The sequence below is a fragment of the Mauremys mutica genome, chromosome 3 (assembly GCF_020497125.1).
Source record: "Mauremys mutica isolate MM-2020 ecotype Southern chromosome 3, ASM2049712v1, whole genome shotgun sequence".
Classification (NCBI taxonomy): domain Eukaryota; kingdom Metazoa; phylum Chordata; order Testudines; family Geoemydidae; genus Mauremys; species Mauremys mutica.
This window is the reverse complement of record NC_059074.1, coordinates 121,101,781-121,120,458: the sequence shown is the minus strand read 5'-3', so window position 1 is coordinate 121,120,458 and position 18,678 is coordinate 121,101,781. Positions and strand designations below refer to the sequence as shown.

Below are 18,678 nucleotides of genomic sequence, written 5' to 3'. Positions count from 1 at the left end.
CCCTAACCGCTGGATGGCATATATTTCCTCTCTAGCACCAAGGCAATTTAAGAGCCAGGATTTGTCCACATCCATCACCACTAGGAAACATGCATTTACATGTAATTACTTGTGCTATAGTGGGGGGGGGGCTCCAAAGGGCCATGATGCAGGTTAGTACATCTCCTCTTCTCTATGGAAATTAAAATAACTGATCTTTGTTATATTATTGGGAGCAGTTTGTGTCATGGCTATGTTCAGGTATCAAACCCTCAGGTTGTATGGTTTATATGGATGGAATGTGAATGTGATTATTCCCCAAAAAGCTATTTCCTCCTCAGCATCTTACAGCCCATGGATCTTTGTAGCTGTCTGTGCTATTGAACTTTAAAAGGTGGAAGAAAATGACATCCTGGTGGAAAATAAGTGATGATGGTGTGACATTAGCCAGGGTACAATCTGGATTGTTGAGCAGCTGTGTCCTCTTAATTCTCTAGTCTGAGGTGCCTTTTAAACTGCTGTGCTATGAGAACATCCCCTCCTGGCCTGTTCTCACAGCCTTCAGCATGCAAATTCACCCCCAGCTAAATACATGAGCCCTGGGACCAGTCATTCATGAATTACATACAGGGCAACACCTGCACATTCTTAGTCCCAGCCTTGTTCCCCCATAAATGTGTGTCTTGTACTGTCCAGCGCACTACTGAGCAATGTAAGCTCATAGACAGTCCATCATTTCAGCAAAGGAAAATGATCTATGTACTAGCAGTGTTATCCCAGATGGAGGGACCCTCACACTTTAATCCAAACTCACTGGTTAAGATAAAACAGTAATAAGTTTTTATTAACTACAGAAATAGATGTTAAGTGATTACAAATGATGAGGCATAGAAGTCAGGAAAGGTTACAAAAGAAAATAAGAGTAAAATGCAGGCTAAAATCTTAAGCTAAATGAATTTAAAAGCAAAGGTTTTATCTCACCATATGCCTGGGACTCTTCCCGCTTAGTTCAGTTCTTTGACAGTCAGTGATGTCATGGAGGAGAGGTGAAATGAAGGTCTCTCTCTCATCTATACCACCCTCCCCTCTTTGAGAATTACCCCCGACTGGGGTGCAGGCAACAAGTAGTCTTTTGCGGATGTGAGGGTTGGACCATCTCTGTGACGAAATGTAAATTTCTCGTCTGCACCTTCCCATTGCTGAAGAATGGCTGCTTAAGCTGGTTATAGCTCTTTAACACCTGGCTGGGACCAGTGAGTTTTTTGTCTCTGAAAAACTGGTTTGTGGGTGTTACGCTGAATTATAACATACTTGAGTAACAATCATACAGTAGAATCTTAAACCTCTTATATAGTGTTGCCACATATACTTTACCAGGACAATAATGTTCAGCAGGCTGATGTTTCAAATGATACCTCACAAGGCATACTTTGTACATAATTTATCATAGTCTTGGTGAACATAATATAGACTATCACAGGTCGGTCCCTTCTTTAAATATTTACTGGGAATGGGCCTGAGAGGCCAGCCATGAAATATGGATTGAGATTTGGATTTGAACTTTCCCATAGTTGAGGGACGTTGGAATCTGAAGTTCTGGTTTGGACCTGTCTCTAGTGCATCCCCTTTGAGATGATGATGATAACACGTACACTACTCAGTCAGAACAGAAGTCCTAGTGCACTGCCTTGGTGCTCCTCAAGGTAACCAGCCTTCGTGTTATCACTGGAGAACTTTTTTTTTTGGTCTGCTGTGATAAGAAAGGGAGTGGTTTTATTGAAAAACACTTGCATTTCTTGCTCAAAATTCTGCAGACCACAGCAGTCTGAGCAGTAATACCAGACAGAAGAGCAATCAGGAGGAAAGTAAGGTTTTTCAAGATTTTTGTTTCCTTTCACCCACTTCATTCCCAAAATACAGCTAACAAGAAGGAAGGTTTAAAGAAACCCAAACTAATGAATGTTTGTTTTGTGATCAATGTATGAGCTGGCTTTCTAACTATAGCCCTGTCTTGCTTTCAGTTCTTGATACACTGTGAGGGCACGAGATTCACAGAGCAGAAGCACCAAATCAGCATGCAGGTTGCTGAAGCCAAAGGCCTGCCTAAACTCAAGTATCATCTGCTGCCCCGGACAAAGGGATTTGCTGTCACCGTGCAAAGTTTGAGAAATGTAGGTAAGGAAAGTCACACAGAGCGAATTCTAAACGATCATTTCAGTCTCCTGCTAACATCCTGCCTTGTTCTTTTTCCTCTAGAATGTATGTCTGTAAAATTAAACTAGAATTCCCGTTGATCTATATTTCTACCAGCTCACAAAGACTAAGGGATTAGGACTGTACTGCAAAATTCACAGAGGCAGCTCTGCTAACTTGTTTTTGCTTACTCTGGACTGGTAATCACCGGTCAATGGCCCTGTGCTAAGGGCATAGCTTCAAAAGGTTGGGCAGGAAACCCAGTTCATGCTTATTGTCCCCAAAGGCCATGCTTGTCTGGCACATTTCAATATAATTGTTTGAACTATTTACACTCCAAGTCTCACATCTGTCTCACATCCCCCTTAGACAAGTGAACATTAGCAAGGGTGGCTGTCCAGCCACACCACAGGGACCCCACTGACTTATTTCCTGGACAGAACATTAGTGACCAAATTTGCATTCCCTTTAACCCGAAGCATTTCCATAGCATCATCTTGAGATGCCAGGCTCCATTTTAACAACTAGGCATTTGTCTTTTCATTTGAAGCAAGCAGGTGAGTGATCAGTACACACCGTGAAATATCATCTGAAAAGATAGGGCTGCAATTTGCTGAGGGCCTGCACTGTTGCCACATGTTCTTTTTCAGTTATTACATAGCTTTTCTCTCAGGGAAAATGCTCAGATGCACAATGAGGTGTCTCCCCCTTTTCATCACTTTGCATCATTACAGCCCTAAGCCCCATGGCACAGGTGTTTCTAAAACCCATAAATGATGTGTCAAAGACTGGGCTTACCAGAACCGAGTCTGTACTCTGGGCTTTCTTCAGTTCACAGAAGGCCTGTTGGCAGCATTCAGATTCTGGTTCACCCTTTTTACATAGATCAGTGATGGGGCAGTCAGGGTACTAAAGTGAGGGATGACTCTCCTGTAATATCCTGACATCCCAATATAGGATTGTACCTTTTCTTCCTTGTATTGGGAGTGGGACAATTCTTAACGGCTTCCACTCCTTGCAGGTGCTGGTTTTATGCAGCTCATCCCCACTCTGTGGCTGAAATCCCACTTCTGCCATTCCAGCCTTGAATTTCTCCATCTTTACAGTCAGGCCTGCTGTGTGAATGCTGTGAAGCATGCTGCTTACGTGGGTCGCATTCTCTTCCAATGTCTGGCTGAAGATGCAAATGCAACTCCAATGTGAAACTTTTGATTATCTTTTGGGTCTGAAATCAGGTTTACTGACTGTCAGGGTTGGATCTGGGTTTTCCGTTGGTAGGGTCACTGCCACCTGGACCCACTGTAGGCTATCACTAGCCCCTGGTCTCTCCAGCACTGGACAGTGTAACATCTTATGACCTTTTTTTGTTACAGTAAAAGCTTTTTCAGATCTCCATGTTCCTTCGTTGGGTCTGATTAGGGTTTGGCTCCCCCCACAGGTCTGGATTTAGCCCATTCCCCTTCTCCATTCAGCTTTGTGCCACTGTCCCTTGAATTTTTTTCATCAGACTTGGGCCAGCTATCTGCATATTGCCCACTTCCTGGCTATAGTTACTTCTCTTGTCCTTGTCCATTAACCATGATTTTAGGTCATAAGGGCAGAGTTTGTAGAATTCTTCTAAACCCATTAATTTGTAGGCCTCATCTTCCCTGGAAACTACTCAACTAGTTCCCCATTTTCTTACCAAACCACTAATTTGGTTTGATATCTCAGCTTAGGTCAGATCCCCTTTCTTCTGAACTCCCCAAAACTGTCATCTTTACGTTTCAGGGGTTCACTAAAAAGCTTGTTTACATCACCCATAATCTTTTTACAGTAGAACCTCAGAGTTATGAACTGACCAGTCAACCACACACCTCATTTGGAACTGCAAGTACACAACCAGGCAGCAGCAGAGACCAACACAACCCCCCCACACGCACCTCCCAAAAAAGACAGGCAAATACAGTACAGTACTGTGTTAAACATAAACTACTTTAAAAAAAAAAAAGAGCAGCATATTTCTTCTGCATAGTTTCAAAGCTATATTAGGTCAACGTTCAGTTGTAAAATTTTGAAAGAACAATTCAGAGTTATGAACAACTTCCATTCCTGAGGTGTTTGTAATTCGGTGGTTCTACTGTAGTCCTCTCTGTCCATATGGATGAAAATGTTGAGGGACTTAATCCTTGACTGTGTGGAGCCAGGTACCATACTATGTCCTCCTGCTTCCTCCAGTTCAATTTGCACCCTCATTTCAAAGTGTTTCGAAACACATCCATGGCATAGCCCTCCCCAAAACAAGGAAATAAGTTGGAGTCTACACCACCCACTGGGACAGGCACATGAGGTCTGGCTCCATCTACCAGATTAGGGTTTTGCTGGCCCAATCTCTTCATTTTGAGTTGATGCTAAGTATCTTTGTCCTCCCCTCTCTCCTCATAGTGGTGCTGCTTCTTCCATCTGCTCTGTCTTGCTCCTGGGCTTCAAACAACTGAGTTTCTAGATAGTCTGCAGCTTCTCTTGGTCTACTTGCAGGTCTGTCCTCAATCATTGCTGGGACCTCTCAGCCTCCTCCCTCCATCCCTCTAGGAAAGTATCTCTGAGGTTTCGCTTGCTGGACTCTGCCAATGGGCTAAATGTTTACTGTGATTCTGGACCATCGTTCATTTTTGGCCCTCTGAGAACAGCAGGTCAGCTACTGGTGCCTTTGTTCACTCCTCAGTGCTGACCTGCCTTTCTCTGCATGTCTCAACCAATTGACTTTTTTTTTTTTCAGCTCTTCATAACTCATTTTCCCTGCCTCTTTTTGCTATTCCTTTCCTGAATAGACCAAGACTTTTCTCTGCTCTTCCCTTCTGCAGTACTTGTTTTCACTGCTGTTGGCACTTTACTGGTAATTCCCCACTGTCATCGATCCCACACACGCCGCCACCACTAATGTCACACATCCTAGTGAGTGCCCGCTGCCAGCCAGCCGCTAGGATTTCCATGAGAGGAATCCAATCCTCTCTGTTCTATATGAAAAAAGGTTTTTGATTGGGTCAATTGAAATGTTTTTGTTGCAATAATTTGTTTTTGAAAATTTTTAATATTTTGATTTATTTTATTTATTTATTGGTCCAGATTCGGCATGGGAAAATTGTGTGGGAGGGGAAAACCACTTCCTGCTGAACTCAAGTTATGGGTTGTAAAGTATTAATTTGTTTTAAAGTAAAACCTGTTTCCCATATGCTGCACAAACCTGAACAATTCTTGAATAAGAAAACACAACTTGTATTAATGCCACTTTATTTATAGACACTTTCCGGCAACTTCTGGTCTTGTTCAATCTTTCTCTTTGACACCTCCATTGTTGTGTTTTATAAATTTACAGTTGTGCCTTGTCTGTGCTTACAAAGTGGAAAAGCTTTGAACAGTTACTTCAGTTCCCAATAAGAGTGTTAATCCTGAGTACAGTATTAATTATGTCTTTTATTTGGCAGTGTCGTGCAAACAGCAAATGAGCTTATATTCTTAAAAAGTATTCCCCTCAGGACTGATTATCATACTCTCGGTTAGTCAGACTGAAAAGGAATCTATTTTCTTTTCTCTGAAGACAAGCTCTAAATGTTATGTATATAGGGTAAGACAACAGAATGAATGCTGGGTGAATCCTGTTTTTATGATTTCTGTGCTGCTAAGTAATGATTAACCTAACAGACTCCTTATTACACAAGTAGCTTTAAACTGTCTCATTACCGCTATTTATCCTTAAAGATGTATTACAGGGATTAATAAGCGCTTCTTACCCTAAGAGGCTTTTAAAATATGAGACCTTGAAAAGATGGATCATTCCTATCTTTAGTGTGCAAATATGCTGCTGGGAATGTGCTTCAGTGGGGGTTTCATGTTTGTTTTTTATTTCCAATAAAAAGAATCAGCTGAAAACACCATGTGAACATGAACATTTAAAACCAGGGCTGGGTTGGATTTTAGAGTGGAATCTAAATAGTCTGCATATGGTGGCTGGTTATTGCAGAACTGTGCCCTGCAGTTCTATGCTAAATTCTAAAAGATCAAACCAAACTTCCTACATGCTATGAACCCAGTTCTCTTCTCTCAACTGATTTTACACCTATTGGAATCACTCTGGATGTATCCAGGGCCAGGAATAAGTGGGACGAGAATTGAGCCATGTTGTTTGGGTTTGCTGAGCAGGCATTAGGCTTTTCAGCTCAATACCTGTTCATGCAGGATGTCTGATCCCACAATTCCAGGAAAAATTCTATGCAGTGCAAAGTCAGAATTCTTAGCATGTTTCCAGGAGAGAGAATTAAGAGATTTAGGGCTCGTCCACACAGACAGTTAATTTGTGGCAAACTGGGATGTAAATCTACCCCACACTAGTCTGCTACATATTGTGTCCCTGGGACCCCTGTTGATGTACACTGACAGTTCCCTCGTGCTTTTGGACCTTGCCCCTCCCCTTTCAAATGGGAGTAGATCAGGTCAGAAAAACCAATTTCTGTTTGCCAATTCTATGACCCAGCAGAGAAATAGCGTCTCAAAGGCTAACTCCTGTATCAATCTACAGTAGAACCTCAGAGTTCCGAACACCTCGGGAATGGAGGTTGTTGGTAACTCTGAAATGTTTGTAACTCCTAAATGAAACATTATGGTTGTTCTTTCAAAAGCTTACAGCTGAACAGTGATTTAATTCAGCTTTGAAACTTCACTATGCAGAAGAAAAATGCTGCTTTTAACTATTTTAATTTAAACGAAACAAGCACAGAAACAGTTTCTTTATCTTTTCTAATTTTTTTAACTTTACTTTTTTTTTTAGTGGTTTAACACCATACTGTACTTTTATTTGCTGCTTTTTTTGTCTCTGCTGTTGCCTAATTGTGTACTTCCAGTTCCAAATGAGGTGTGTGGTTGACCGGTCTGTTTGTAACTCTGAGGTTCTACTGTATTTAGCTTCTGGACTTCTGAAGTCTATTGCTCTTCAAAATAAAATAAAAACTCTCCATCTCTGTAAACTATTCCTGTGCCCTTTCTCTAAGCTGTACCTTGACATTCTATTTTAATGAACTAAGAAGACTTCACCATTTTTTTTATTGTTGCTGGGAAATATTCAGGCCATCTCATGAATTCTAGAAAGTTTCATTCCCTAGTTGTTGAGAGTTTGGCTGCAGTTCATTTCTGTGAAATGCATGTCCCACTGATTCTCATTTTAGTCATGTGCCTACATAGGAATTGCCAGATTAGATAAGCCTATAGTGAGTCTAAATTGGTATCCTGTCTCTGACAGTGGCTTGTAGCTAATGCTTCAGAAGAGGCTGCAAGACCCTGTAAGGGTATGTGACTCACCCCTGTGGCGCCTCCTGCTGGTCATCGTTGGGGAATTAGCTCATTTTCCAGCCAGGAGTGCCCTCTGCAGGCCAGTGATCCACCTTGCCTCACTCTGGCCCCTGTGTCCTTCCCAGGACCCTAGTGCCCCTTTAACTGGTTGCTGCCCCCTGGCAGTACCACCACAGTTCTGGGTCTCCCCCACCCAGGGGAACCCCCGCCCACTATCCCCATTTTGCATCAGTCTTAGCTACTGCCCAGTCTGCATCTAGCCCCCGTTCACTGGGGCAGACTGCAGCATAAGCCACTCATCACAGGCAAAGGGGTTTGGACCTGCTGCCTCTGGCTTCCTGTGGGCTGCCCCCTGCAACCCAATACCTGATAGGCCTTACCAGGCCTGCATCCTGGGGCTTTCCTAGGCCGGAGGTCCCAGCTCCTCTGGCCTTTCCCCAGCCCTGCTCCAATCTAGGGTCCATACTTAGCACCTTGCAGCCAGGCCCTTCTCCCTCTACAGGCATAGGGAGACTGAGTGGGCTCCTGGCTCACTGCCTCTTTTATAGGGGCCAGCTGGGCCTGATTGGGGCATGGCCACAGCTGAGCCTACTTTCCCCAATCAGTCCAGGCTTCTTGCCCTAGCCACAGCCCTCTCCTGGACTGTTTTTAACCCTGTCAGGACAGGAGCGGGTAGCCACCCCGCTACAGACCCCCATAGTGGATGGAAAAACTGTGGGGAAGGTTTGTTCCTAAACTTTTATATTGTCAAGCAAGAGGGTTCATATCCCAGATAAACCTTTATGCTTTCTAGATCAGCTGTGGATGTTAGTCACTTAAATGACTAATTTATTTTGTAAATCCTGTTATGCTTTTGACCTCACTATCTTGTAGCAGTGACTTCAACTATTCACTTAATGCAAAAATGTATTTTCTTTTATCAGTTTTAATTTTACCATTCAATTTCCTTGGGTGTCCTCTCATTCTTGTATTAATCACCTCTAGTTTCTTCTCTTTTCCCCTCTCTCACCCACCCACCTGTTCATCATAGGAGAAAAAGATAACCCTTTAAAAAAGTAAATTTTGTTGGTATTGGTCTTGAAAAACATGCTTAAATGCTCTGCTTCTACTAATGTGTATTTGAATTGTCCATGTCATCTTGACATTGCTTACAACTTTAACTATTGTCAGCTGCTGCTGGAGGCTATATGTTTAAATGTACCCACTGTCTGAGAGAGAATGAATATGGAAAATTGAAATTGCTCATGAAATGTCATTTCAAATGCGCCTTAAATATAACCAAGACCACCCTATTAACTTTGAAAATTGATTTTACAAACAGTAAAACAGCTTCTTTTTTTTCCCCCTTGTAGTGTCAGCTGTGTATGATTCTACGCTCAATTTTAGAAATAATGAGAATCCAACTTTGCTGGGAGTTTTAAATGGGAAGAAATACCATGCAGATTTATATGTAAGGCAAGTTATCCGTACTCATGGTTTGTGTGTGTGTGTATTTACTAACAAGCAGGGAAATGGTTTTTCTTGCAGGTAATTGATAACAAATTGGTGTAAAACTTTCTTCAAAGGAGCTCAGGTGAACATTTATAGCTCTGTTTTCAAATTGTGTCACTATATGGTAGGAGTCTCCAGAGTGCACTGTTACACATAGTTTTACAAGTTAATTTTTCCTTAGCACAAGAGCATTGTTTCATCTTTGATGAAATGCTGTATTGTTTATCTTGTGATGCACTTTTATTTTGGGGGAGCTTTTGTAAACTGTGGAAGAGTTTGCCCATTGCCTTAGTCTGTCTGCCCCAAGAATTGTCTAGTTAGTTGCTACCAGTGGACATGCCATTGTTGTTTTGGGTGAGATCCTGAAAGAGGGGTCGGCCTGTGTTTTGTGTGACCACGTCTGTGTAGGTACTAGTACATATAGTGTAAATAAAACAAGTTGCACTAAGAAATACCTGGACTCCATGTCCTGGATTTCTCTACCAACCAGCAAGGTCCCATAATCTGCTATCACTCTGCAGAGGTGTGATAATATATAGGACCTTATTCACAGTTTAGGTTCCACCAGCAGAATCTAGGTGGCAGGCCACTGAAGCTAGAAAGTCCCCCAGAAGTGGAAGTATAATGCTGTATTCCCTGCTGTACTGGGAAACCTACGGCACTGCCCACAAAAGGGAGACGTGCTGATTCAGATGCAACTTCCAAGTAGCAGAATCTGAGCTCCTGGCTGCAATCTGAAGCTTCCATCTGTAGCTGGAATCCCTGTGAATTTAAATGTTGTGTTAATTCAATTGGCTAATGCTCCTTTGTTTGTATTTTGGGATTTACTTTCATGAGCACAAAACATCAGGCGATAGGTACCCTGCTATGCATTTCATTATTTTTAATGGTACTTGTAGCACAATTTTTCCCCTTCAGAATTTTTCAACTAGCTCTAATAGGAAGCCACTTTATATACACACCCCCGAGTATCCACACACTGCCAGTGAAAAATATCGATAGCAACAAGCTCTCAAGAGATCTGGAGGGGAGAGGTTGCTACCATACCCATTAGCGCACCTTAGAATCTCTGTGTGCTGCCTGAAGAATGTGGTCAGGTGGTATACTGCTCACAAATGAGCAGCTTGTTCTAACCATAGGTGTTCAACAGTCCTTTTAAAGTAGGACATGTCTCCCTGCATGCCTTCCTTTTCCTTTTTCTTCATTCTGCGAGCCCTGAATCATCCTGCAGGGTGGCTCTGGGAACACAGATTTGCTGTACGCGGCCCTCATTAGTCCACTGTTCCTCCGCCCCTTTGAACTTCCTGTGTAGATCCTGAAGTAAGCCTAGGATTGGGCACTAAACTTTCCGGTCACTGCTTCAGGACCAACACTGATAAGTTTGATCCTGGAAGCATCATATTTGCCCAGCAAAGTGTTTCAAGGTCTTGCTGATCATGAAACAATTTGCATTTTTAAGATTCTAATGACCTATCTGTTTGTTTCTACTTAAATTATCATATCACTTTAACAGCTGCTGTCTCATAGATTTCTAGAGGGAAAAGAATGTTTTCCACTGAAAGCCTGCACTCCAGCTCGCCAATAGTGAAGAAAGTATTAGTTTCTATTTGTAGCAGTTCTCAAGAGGGGAGGATTGGAGTTTTGGGGGGGACAGGAATTACGTTAATCAGAATGGTGTTTTTTTTTTCTGGTATCTTGTGAATTGCTGGGACTTTGAATGGCTACTTCATACCATTACAAAGCCCAAAAAATTGCAGCTTTCCAAACACACAGGACATGCATTTCTGGTGGTGGTGATTTATGAGATATAAGATTTTAAAATTTTCGCTGGTGCTTTAGGTTAGCAGGTGCTCTGTGCACTGTTCTAGAAGTGAACATTGTCAAGTCCTTCTCCAAGGCCAATGTAATTTTCATTCCCAGAAATGGTTGTAGTTTTTCATAGTTATCTCCTTTTCTTACTGGTAAATTACAATTATAATAAAACAAATGTTTTATAAAGACATTTTAAGCACTGGGAATAGCTGTTCCAAAAGCACTAAATGTGATTGACCCTAATTGCAAAGTGAAACAAGTTTTACCTCTGAGTGCTCAGCTATTTAAACAAAATTTTGGGATGACGTAATCTGTGTGGTAGGAAGTTAACCTATTTGAAACTTTTATTTAGAAATACAAAAATGCAAACCATCATATTAACTGGAAGAGGTCTTCATTGAGCTGCAATTTTTACAGTGTATCTCTAGCTCCAGATATTTCTAAAGACTATATATGGCTCTTACACTTGAAACTACACATCACTATGTCCAGTATTTGTACCTCCAAAAGGCAGAACAAAAAGGAAAAAATAATTAGTAAAGTAAATGAGTAGTATTTTAATTAGATTTCAGTTTTAAGCCCCACATCAAACAATATGAGTGTGTTGTACTCTTTCTGTGCTATCTCTTCTTTACTGTTTGCAGACGGATTCCATTAGAGGAAGTCCCAGAAGACGAACAGGAATGTTCTAAGTGGCTTCACAAACTCTATCAAGAAAAGGTTGGTTTATTGTTTGCAACCACTAGATGGTGATAAATAATTCACATTAATATTATCATGTATACTGTATCAGAGCTTTTTAGTAGGGCAGGTGTTCAGTTTTTACACACACACACACACACACACACACACACACACACACACACACCTCTGAATCATGGAGAAGGCATTTAAAAGTGCTGTATGCAAGAAAACCTCATAACTGATTCTCTCTGGGTACACGGCAGATGGAAGATTCAATATTCCCACTCGTGATTTTGGGAATAGTTTTTTTTGTTTTTTTTTGTTTTTTTTTAAGAGTCATAAAAATAATTTTAGCAGAATAGGCTGAGCAGCTATCTCTGCTACAGGATGTGTAGGAGACATACATTTTAAAATACAAATTTTAATGTAGGACACTTTAATGATAAATAGGTATGTCAGTGTCTTTCTGTTAATTGAGTGTGGCATCTTTAGAGTGATAGAACTGCTCAGCTTCTGAGTTTTCCTAGTCTATAAACATAGGAGGCAATGTTTTGCCGGTCTATTAGTTACACACCCAAAACTCCCATTTCAGTCAATGGGAGTCAATATGTGCAAGGAATGTGGGTCGAGCTTGATTAGCTAGGAAATGTATGAGTGACATCTTTTGATGTAATATAATATAATTATTATAATATAGGGACTTTTCAGACCCAGGGATGGCTATGGGGTCTGCCAAGACCTGTTCTATGTACAACATATCCATGGAATACTAAGCCACCTGCTATACCACTTACTGTGTTTCTGTATTCAAACTGTTTGTGTAAGGACATTTTTCCTGAGCTGGTTAAGTTCTAGCCCCGTTCTTGGCTTCATCCATAACTCCTTTAAGCAGCTTATTAATATGGACATACAGTATAAATTACTTTCAAGATCTTGTAGACATAGTTCTGTCAGCTTTGTCTTTGGGCTCGCCCCTGCCCCCACCCCCGGCTCCAAAATCATGGTACTGAGGCATGGTTTGTGGGGACAGAAATGGTATATTTCCACAATAAGGATATGAAGTCACCTTCTGCATTACGACCTTGTGGAAGGTATAAAGTGAACACACATGGTTCTTTCATGGGTCACTAACGTGCCACTTGTTACTACTCTCTACCATGTGGCTTCTTCCCTGGAATTTCTGTCCCCAAGACAATATCTAGTCAATTGACAATAGAACACTTGAACTGAACCAGGTGGTGATTATTGCTTTCCAGTTCCTCCCCTACTTCTGTCTCCCCATCACAGCTTTGTATTACTTATCAAATGTCTTATTGATCTTTCTTACAGGCTAATGTTCAGGCAATGCCAGGAAACAGTCTAAAAATATCCTGTACTAGGTTCACAAATAGGCTGGGTATACAGTATAATTTCTTCTACCAAATATATGCTGGGCTACACCCAGTTAGTTATAAATCCTAATATTCCATTAAGTATAGGAAGGAAGACTATGCAGTTCTGTGCAGCCAATTCTTAATCTCTTGAAGGATTCCGCTCAGATAGAGGAAGGTCTGACCCTGTTCGCATGCCTCTTTTACTCCAGTGAAACTCCACTGATTTCATTGCAGTTATTCCTGACTTTCACTAGTGTATGTGAGAGCAGAATCAGGCTCTTACTCAAAATCCATATTCTTCCCCGGGCTGGAGGCAGAGAGTTTTGAGATAAAGGAACTCTTGATTGCTTCCTCAAGAAACTGGAGGAAAAACCATAATGCCCTCTAATTTTGTACCACAATTTTTTAAAAAGTGTGTATATATATATTTTAAGTTGGATAATAAGTAATAGAGCCACATTAGGAATATTTGAAAATGCATTTTCTTTTGCAGATTAATATTTTCAGATTATTTATTTTTGAAAACTTAACAAATGATATATTTAAAAGGGCAATAATGCACTGCAAGATATGTACTTATCAGCCAACCTATATATGAGTGGGATATGTTTTAAAAATGAGGTGAGGCACTCCAAGGTGGGCATCTATTAGCTGCTGAGTTTACTTCCTGTTGCATGTCCTGTGTTACTGGACATACTACTGTATGTTGTTTGTTTTTTATTGCTCTTGAGGCAATGCATTTCTTTGGCCTGTCACAGTGTACCTGGGGCATGCCAGAACTATTGTTTAAATGTTAAGGACTCAGTCCTGCAAAGAGCTGAGCACTCTAGCACTGATCCAGCAAAGCATCCAAGCAGAGGATTTGCTTTAAACACCTGCGTAAGGGATTGATCTTGCTTCCGTGCAAGTCAATGAGAAAACTCCAGTTTTGACTTGCATAGTACCAGTGATCTTAGTGGAACTAGGTCTTGATCCTGCACCTTCAAGTGATTAAAGTAAAACATGAATCAAGGACAGAGTAATATTTGCTTTGCAGGATCCAGGCTTAAATCCATACAATATCTATAAATGTCCTCAATGTTGTTTGGATTAATGGGTTTGAATACATGAGGGAATTTTCAGTGTAGTTAATGGAAACCAGTGGACATGACCCTGTTTCCTTAGACAAGGAGGTTCTACTGCATTATCACCTTCTTCTCAAGTTTCAATTATGCATTTTCTAATCAGAGATGCCATTTGTTGCATTCTGGGATACAATCCAGACCAGTGAGGGGTTATCACTGTCTGCCCTGCAACCTTGGGTGCCTCACAGTGCTTTGCTGTTGTTGCTCCCAACCTAGACCACTCACAAATCAACTTCCAGCAATGCAGGTCACACCCTGAGTGTCTGTGTGGAGCTGCAGCTCTGACCTCAGCAGCCTGTCAGCAACACTCCAGTCACACTCTGGCTACCACCAGCCTGGGTTACTACTTGCAGGGTAGCCCCAACACACTCCCAGTCCTGGATTTTGCCCCAAACGTGTGTTCTGCATTGCCTAGCCCTCTCCAGATACTAAAGGTCTGTTGTCCCTGCCCAGTTTGCTATTTTAACTGGAGTTACTGGACAGTTAAGTTTAAACACACCACTGGATTAATTTTAATTTAAAAAAAAAAAGTTTAACTACAGAGAGAGGTTTTAAGTCAGTACAAATATAAGGCATTAAAGTCAGAAATAGTTACAGGAGAAATAAATATAAAATTTTTTCTAGTGGCTAAAACTTAACAAGCTAGACTTGGATCAAGGTAAAATCTTTACCGTGTGTTCCCAGCACCAGTGATGACCAAATTCTCAGGTCAGGATTTCCCCTATCATCAAAAGGCTGGTTCCTTTATAGCAGGGGTCGGCAACCTTTCAGCAGTGGTGTGCCGAATCTTCATTTATTCACTCTGATTTACGGTTTCGCATGCCAGTAATACATTTTAGAAGGTCTCTTTCTATAAGTCTATAATATATAACTAAACTATTGTTGTATGTAAAGTAAATAAGGTTTTTTAAATGTTTAAGACGCTTCACTTAAAATTAAATTAAAATGCAGAGCCCCCCGGACCGGTGGCCAGGACCCAGGCAGCGTGAGTGCCACTGAAAATCAGCTCGCATGCCGCCTTCGGCACCCGTGCCATAGGTTGCCTACCCCTGCTTTATAGTCTTAGGTGAAAGAGAGAGAGGTTTTTAAGAACAGATTAGACAAACACTGGTAAAAAATGGTCTAATTATTACTTAGTCTTGCCCTGAGTGCAGGAGGCAGGACTAGATGACCTCTCAAGGTCCCTTCCAGTCCTACACTTCTATATTCTATGGAGAGATGCCTTGGGGTGGTTTTGCCCTCACTTTTACAGTCCAGTCACCCTTTGAAGTAGATTTTTCTGGGACTTACCCCTCGAAACAAAATTTATTAAAACAGTGAAGAAGGTGACATGGAGTTTGGTGAAGGTGGCTCCAGGCTCTTTCTTTTCCGCTGTGTATGCTGAAATGCAGACTTGCCTTGTGTCCTGTCATTTCCCTCCTTTCTGACTCAAAGACCCTGTTTACTACTTGTATGTAAATTGTGGTAAACACTAACTATATTATATAGGGGGAATTCATAATTTTATGTATAATGTTGCTTCATACATTTCTTCCTGATATTGACACTCAAGATATTAGTTTTCAAATGATACCTCCCAAAGCATATTTTGCACAAAGATTATTACTGTAGTGTGTAGAGTATAAATACAGGGGTTCTTTCCATTTCAGTTTGGTTAATTTCCTGTTTTAGCCATTATAGCAGACCCAACAAACACAGCCTTTGCAGATAAATGGTAATGGAAACAAATACCACTTATTCCTAGCAGAAATTATAAATGTCTTGGAAATTATGTTGAATTTGTCCTCCACACATACACCATGTACTAATATTAATGATCAGTATGCTATTAACTTTCTATTAATATTTTACACAATATGTTTTCAATACGGGTTATGACCCTAGTGAGTTTGGGTACATTCAACTGGTCAGGCCAGCTGAAAGTCACTACCCATACGAGTGAGCATTGGGATGCTGTTAGGGTCACAGCTCCAACACAGGATGCAGATCTAAGGAACCCCAACATAAACTATTTTTTAAAACCACAATTTTGGGTGCTGACTCTTGCTTTTTGGATGTTGAGAGTTGGCAACATGACAATCAGCAAAACATTTCTTTTCCACAGCAAACACTCCACTTTCAGTGAGCCCAAAGATAATTTTAACTCTCAACAAACACTGAAACCTGAGAACCTTTCCTCCACCAAAACAAAGGAGTGTGCTTGAAAATGGCCTTTTATTGTTCTGACCTTCTTTTGCTCCTTCCCCATATGCTCCTGTGGATGCCATTCCCGGATGAATGGGGCACTTTCTGTTCTACAAGAGTGATTATGCTTTCCTATTTCCTGGGTGAATTAACTGAGGGATTAAACAAATAGGCGGCAGCTGTGGCAGCCCAATTATCTGAACAAATGGGATGTTGAGTGTAGGTCAGAAGAAAATATGTTCATATTATTGAGCACTAGTAAAAGATTTGATTTTTCTAACTTCAACTTTCTAATTGAACTATGTACATTACTAGGAGATGGAGACAGTAATTCAGTCCAAGGAACACATTTGCATAGTGGAGCAATCTGTTAATCAAGCTTGTAGAGTTGGTTCTTCTGGAGTAGCAAAATTTTATATCTTTCATGGATATGGCATATTTTGCTAATAGACTAGGTGGCACAGAGAATTAATGCAATGGCCTTGCAGCCTCTGAACACCAGAGTGCACGTGGCATAGACACAGGTGGATGTTGAATTTATTGGCCTTGCCCCAGTTCTTCGTGAACGTGCTCCCACAACACAATTTGGCAAGAAGATGGATGGCAAATTGCCATGGAGATTAATGGTGGAGTTAGCAACGTACATCTATAGGAGAATGGGGTAATCCACAGGAGAACACTATTTTCCCCTCTTGTGGGTTTCTTCATATGCGGGGATACTTGGAGCCCCTAATCCTGGACCTCCCTTAAGCAGATACATCTTTCAGAATGCTCAGAAAGTCACCAAATTTGGGCTGTTGCGATCTTCAAATCCCCCCCTTGGTCTGAAAGTTCCAAAGTCTGAATCCTCTTTGGGTTAGTCAGAAATAAAAAATTGGAGAAAAAACATATCTGAGTCTTTATATATGTATAAAAAGATTTGGATATGGTTTTTTTTCTCCAATTTTTATTTCTGACTAACCCAAAGAGGATTCAGACTTTGGAACTTTCAGACCAAGGGGAATTTGAAGGTCGCAACAGCCCAAATTTGGTGACTCTATATATACATCTGTCCCATTCATTATTCAGGAGGCAGTTGTCATAGGCTTCAGGACAAACATTAGTAGGCATTTCTGTTCTGATGTAAAAACAATAACCTAAAGCACTTTAGCAACTGGAAATAAATTGAAAGCAGATAGAGCAACAAAACTCATGTAATTCAAGATTTAGTAGTTGATCCTGCTGAGTGTCTCCTGGGAAGTACTGAACACCCTTGAGTCACTGATTTCAGTTGAAATTGAGGATATTCAGCTCTTTTGAGGAGGTCGGGTTCATAATTTCATTGTACACAAAATTGTGATTATTAAAATAAATTTCAGTTCTTTCAGTTTGACTTTTCATCGGGTAAAGTTACTTGTGTTAAATATACCATATTGTATTAATGACACCAGCATCTGAAGGTCAAAGTGGAAAATACATTTTGGGATAATAAAAGGAGCAAGTTAAATATTTTTGATACTTTTAGATCCCCTGAGCCCATTCCTTCTCTCTCACTGGTATAAATCAGGAGTGACTCTGTTGAAATCAATTGAGTCCATCCATGTTGAATTAAATCCACACAGTTTAAAAGGACATAAGTAGGCATGTGGGTTTTGCTGGTACCTGACAGAAAGAGACCAGTACGGGATGCCAGAATGGGACACAGTATTTCAGTAGCAGTTGTATCAATGCCAAACAGGTAATACAACTTCCCTACTCCTACTAGAGATTCCCCTGTTTCGGCATCGAGGGATCATGCTAGCCCTTTTGGCCATAGTGCAGAAAGGTAGTGCAGAATCCCCCTAGTGGTGGTGTCTTAACAGCAAGGGAAAATTAAGAATTCCCGACTAATGCTGGTATTTAGAAACATAACTATATGTGTGACATGACCTAATATACTAATGATGAGGGGCTTTAGGTTAACCTGCTCATAAGCCAGACCCTCAAGGCACTTAAGGAAAATATCTTAATTTGGGTAATTTGCCCAAGACAATTAATTGACGATAATGATTTCAGTACATTCTAGTTCACAGGCAAGAGAGAGAGTGCAATACTTTTCTCTAATCTCCCTAAAAAGAGAGAATAACATTTTAATTATTATATAATCTTTTGAAAGTTGTATGTTCACTTGGAATTGGATAAAACAGCAGTAGCCTGTAATTGCTCAAATTAATATTGGTTAAAGAATTACTAGTGTAAATTACAGTTTAAGTACATGTAAAAGAGCAGAAATTAAATGACCTTTCCTAAGCTGTTTGGGGCAATGCTGGCTGCTGAAGAGTTATTAATGAATTCTGTCACAAAGCTGGCAATGTAACTTGATGGACAGGGAGGTAAGGCCTCATTCTGACTTCTCTTACAATGTTTTTCACACTGGTGTAAATCCATCCACTTCAGCGGATTTCTTTTTTTTTCCTGGTAAACATTGCTGCAAGGGCTGGATGCTCCATCCCAAAGCCAGTTGGAGGGGTTTTTTTCCCCCATTGATTTCAGTGGGA

At 40.8% G+C, this 18,678-nt stretch overlaps 1 protein-coding gene across 10 annotated transcripts in view; it reads left to right on the top strand.

Annotated features, from left to right (window-relative positions):
• The window catches only part of AGPAT4 (1-acylglycerol-3-phosphate O-acyltransferase 4), a 128,210-nt gene that overhangs the window by 92,367 nt on the left and 17,165 nt on the right, over positions 1–18,678 (top strand). For all 10 annotated transcript variants that reach the window (XM_045009080.1, XM_045009077.1, XM_045009071.1 and 7 more), the window contains 3 exons: positions 2,001–2,154; positions 8,847–8,949; positions 11,442–11,517. In XM_045009080.1, the coding sequence (XP_044865015.1) occupies positions 2,001–2,154; positions 8,847–8,949; positions 11,442–11,517 (333 nt within the window). The remainder of the gene's footprint in view (positions 1–2,000; positions 2,155–8,846; positions 8,950–11,441; positions 11,518–18,678) is intronic.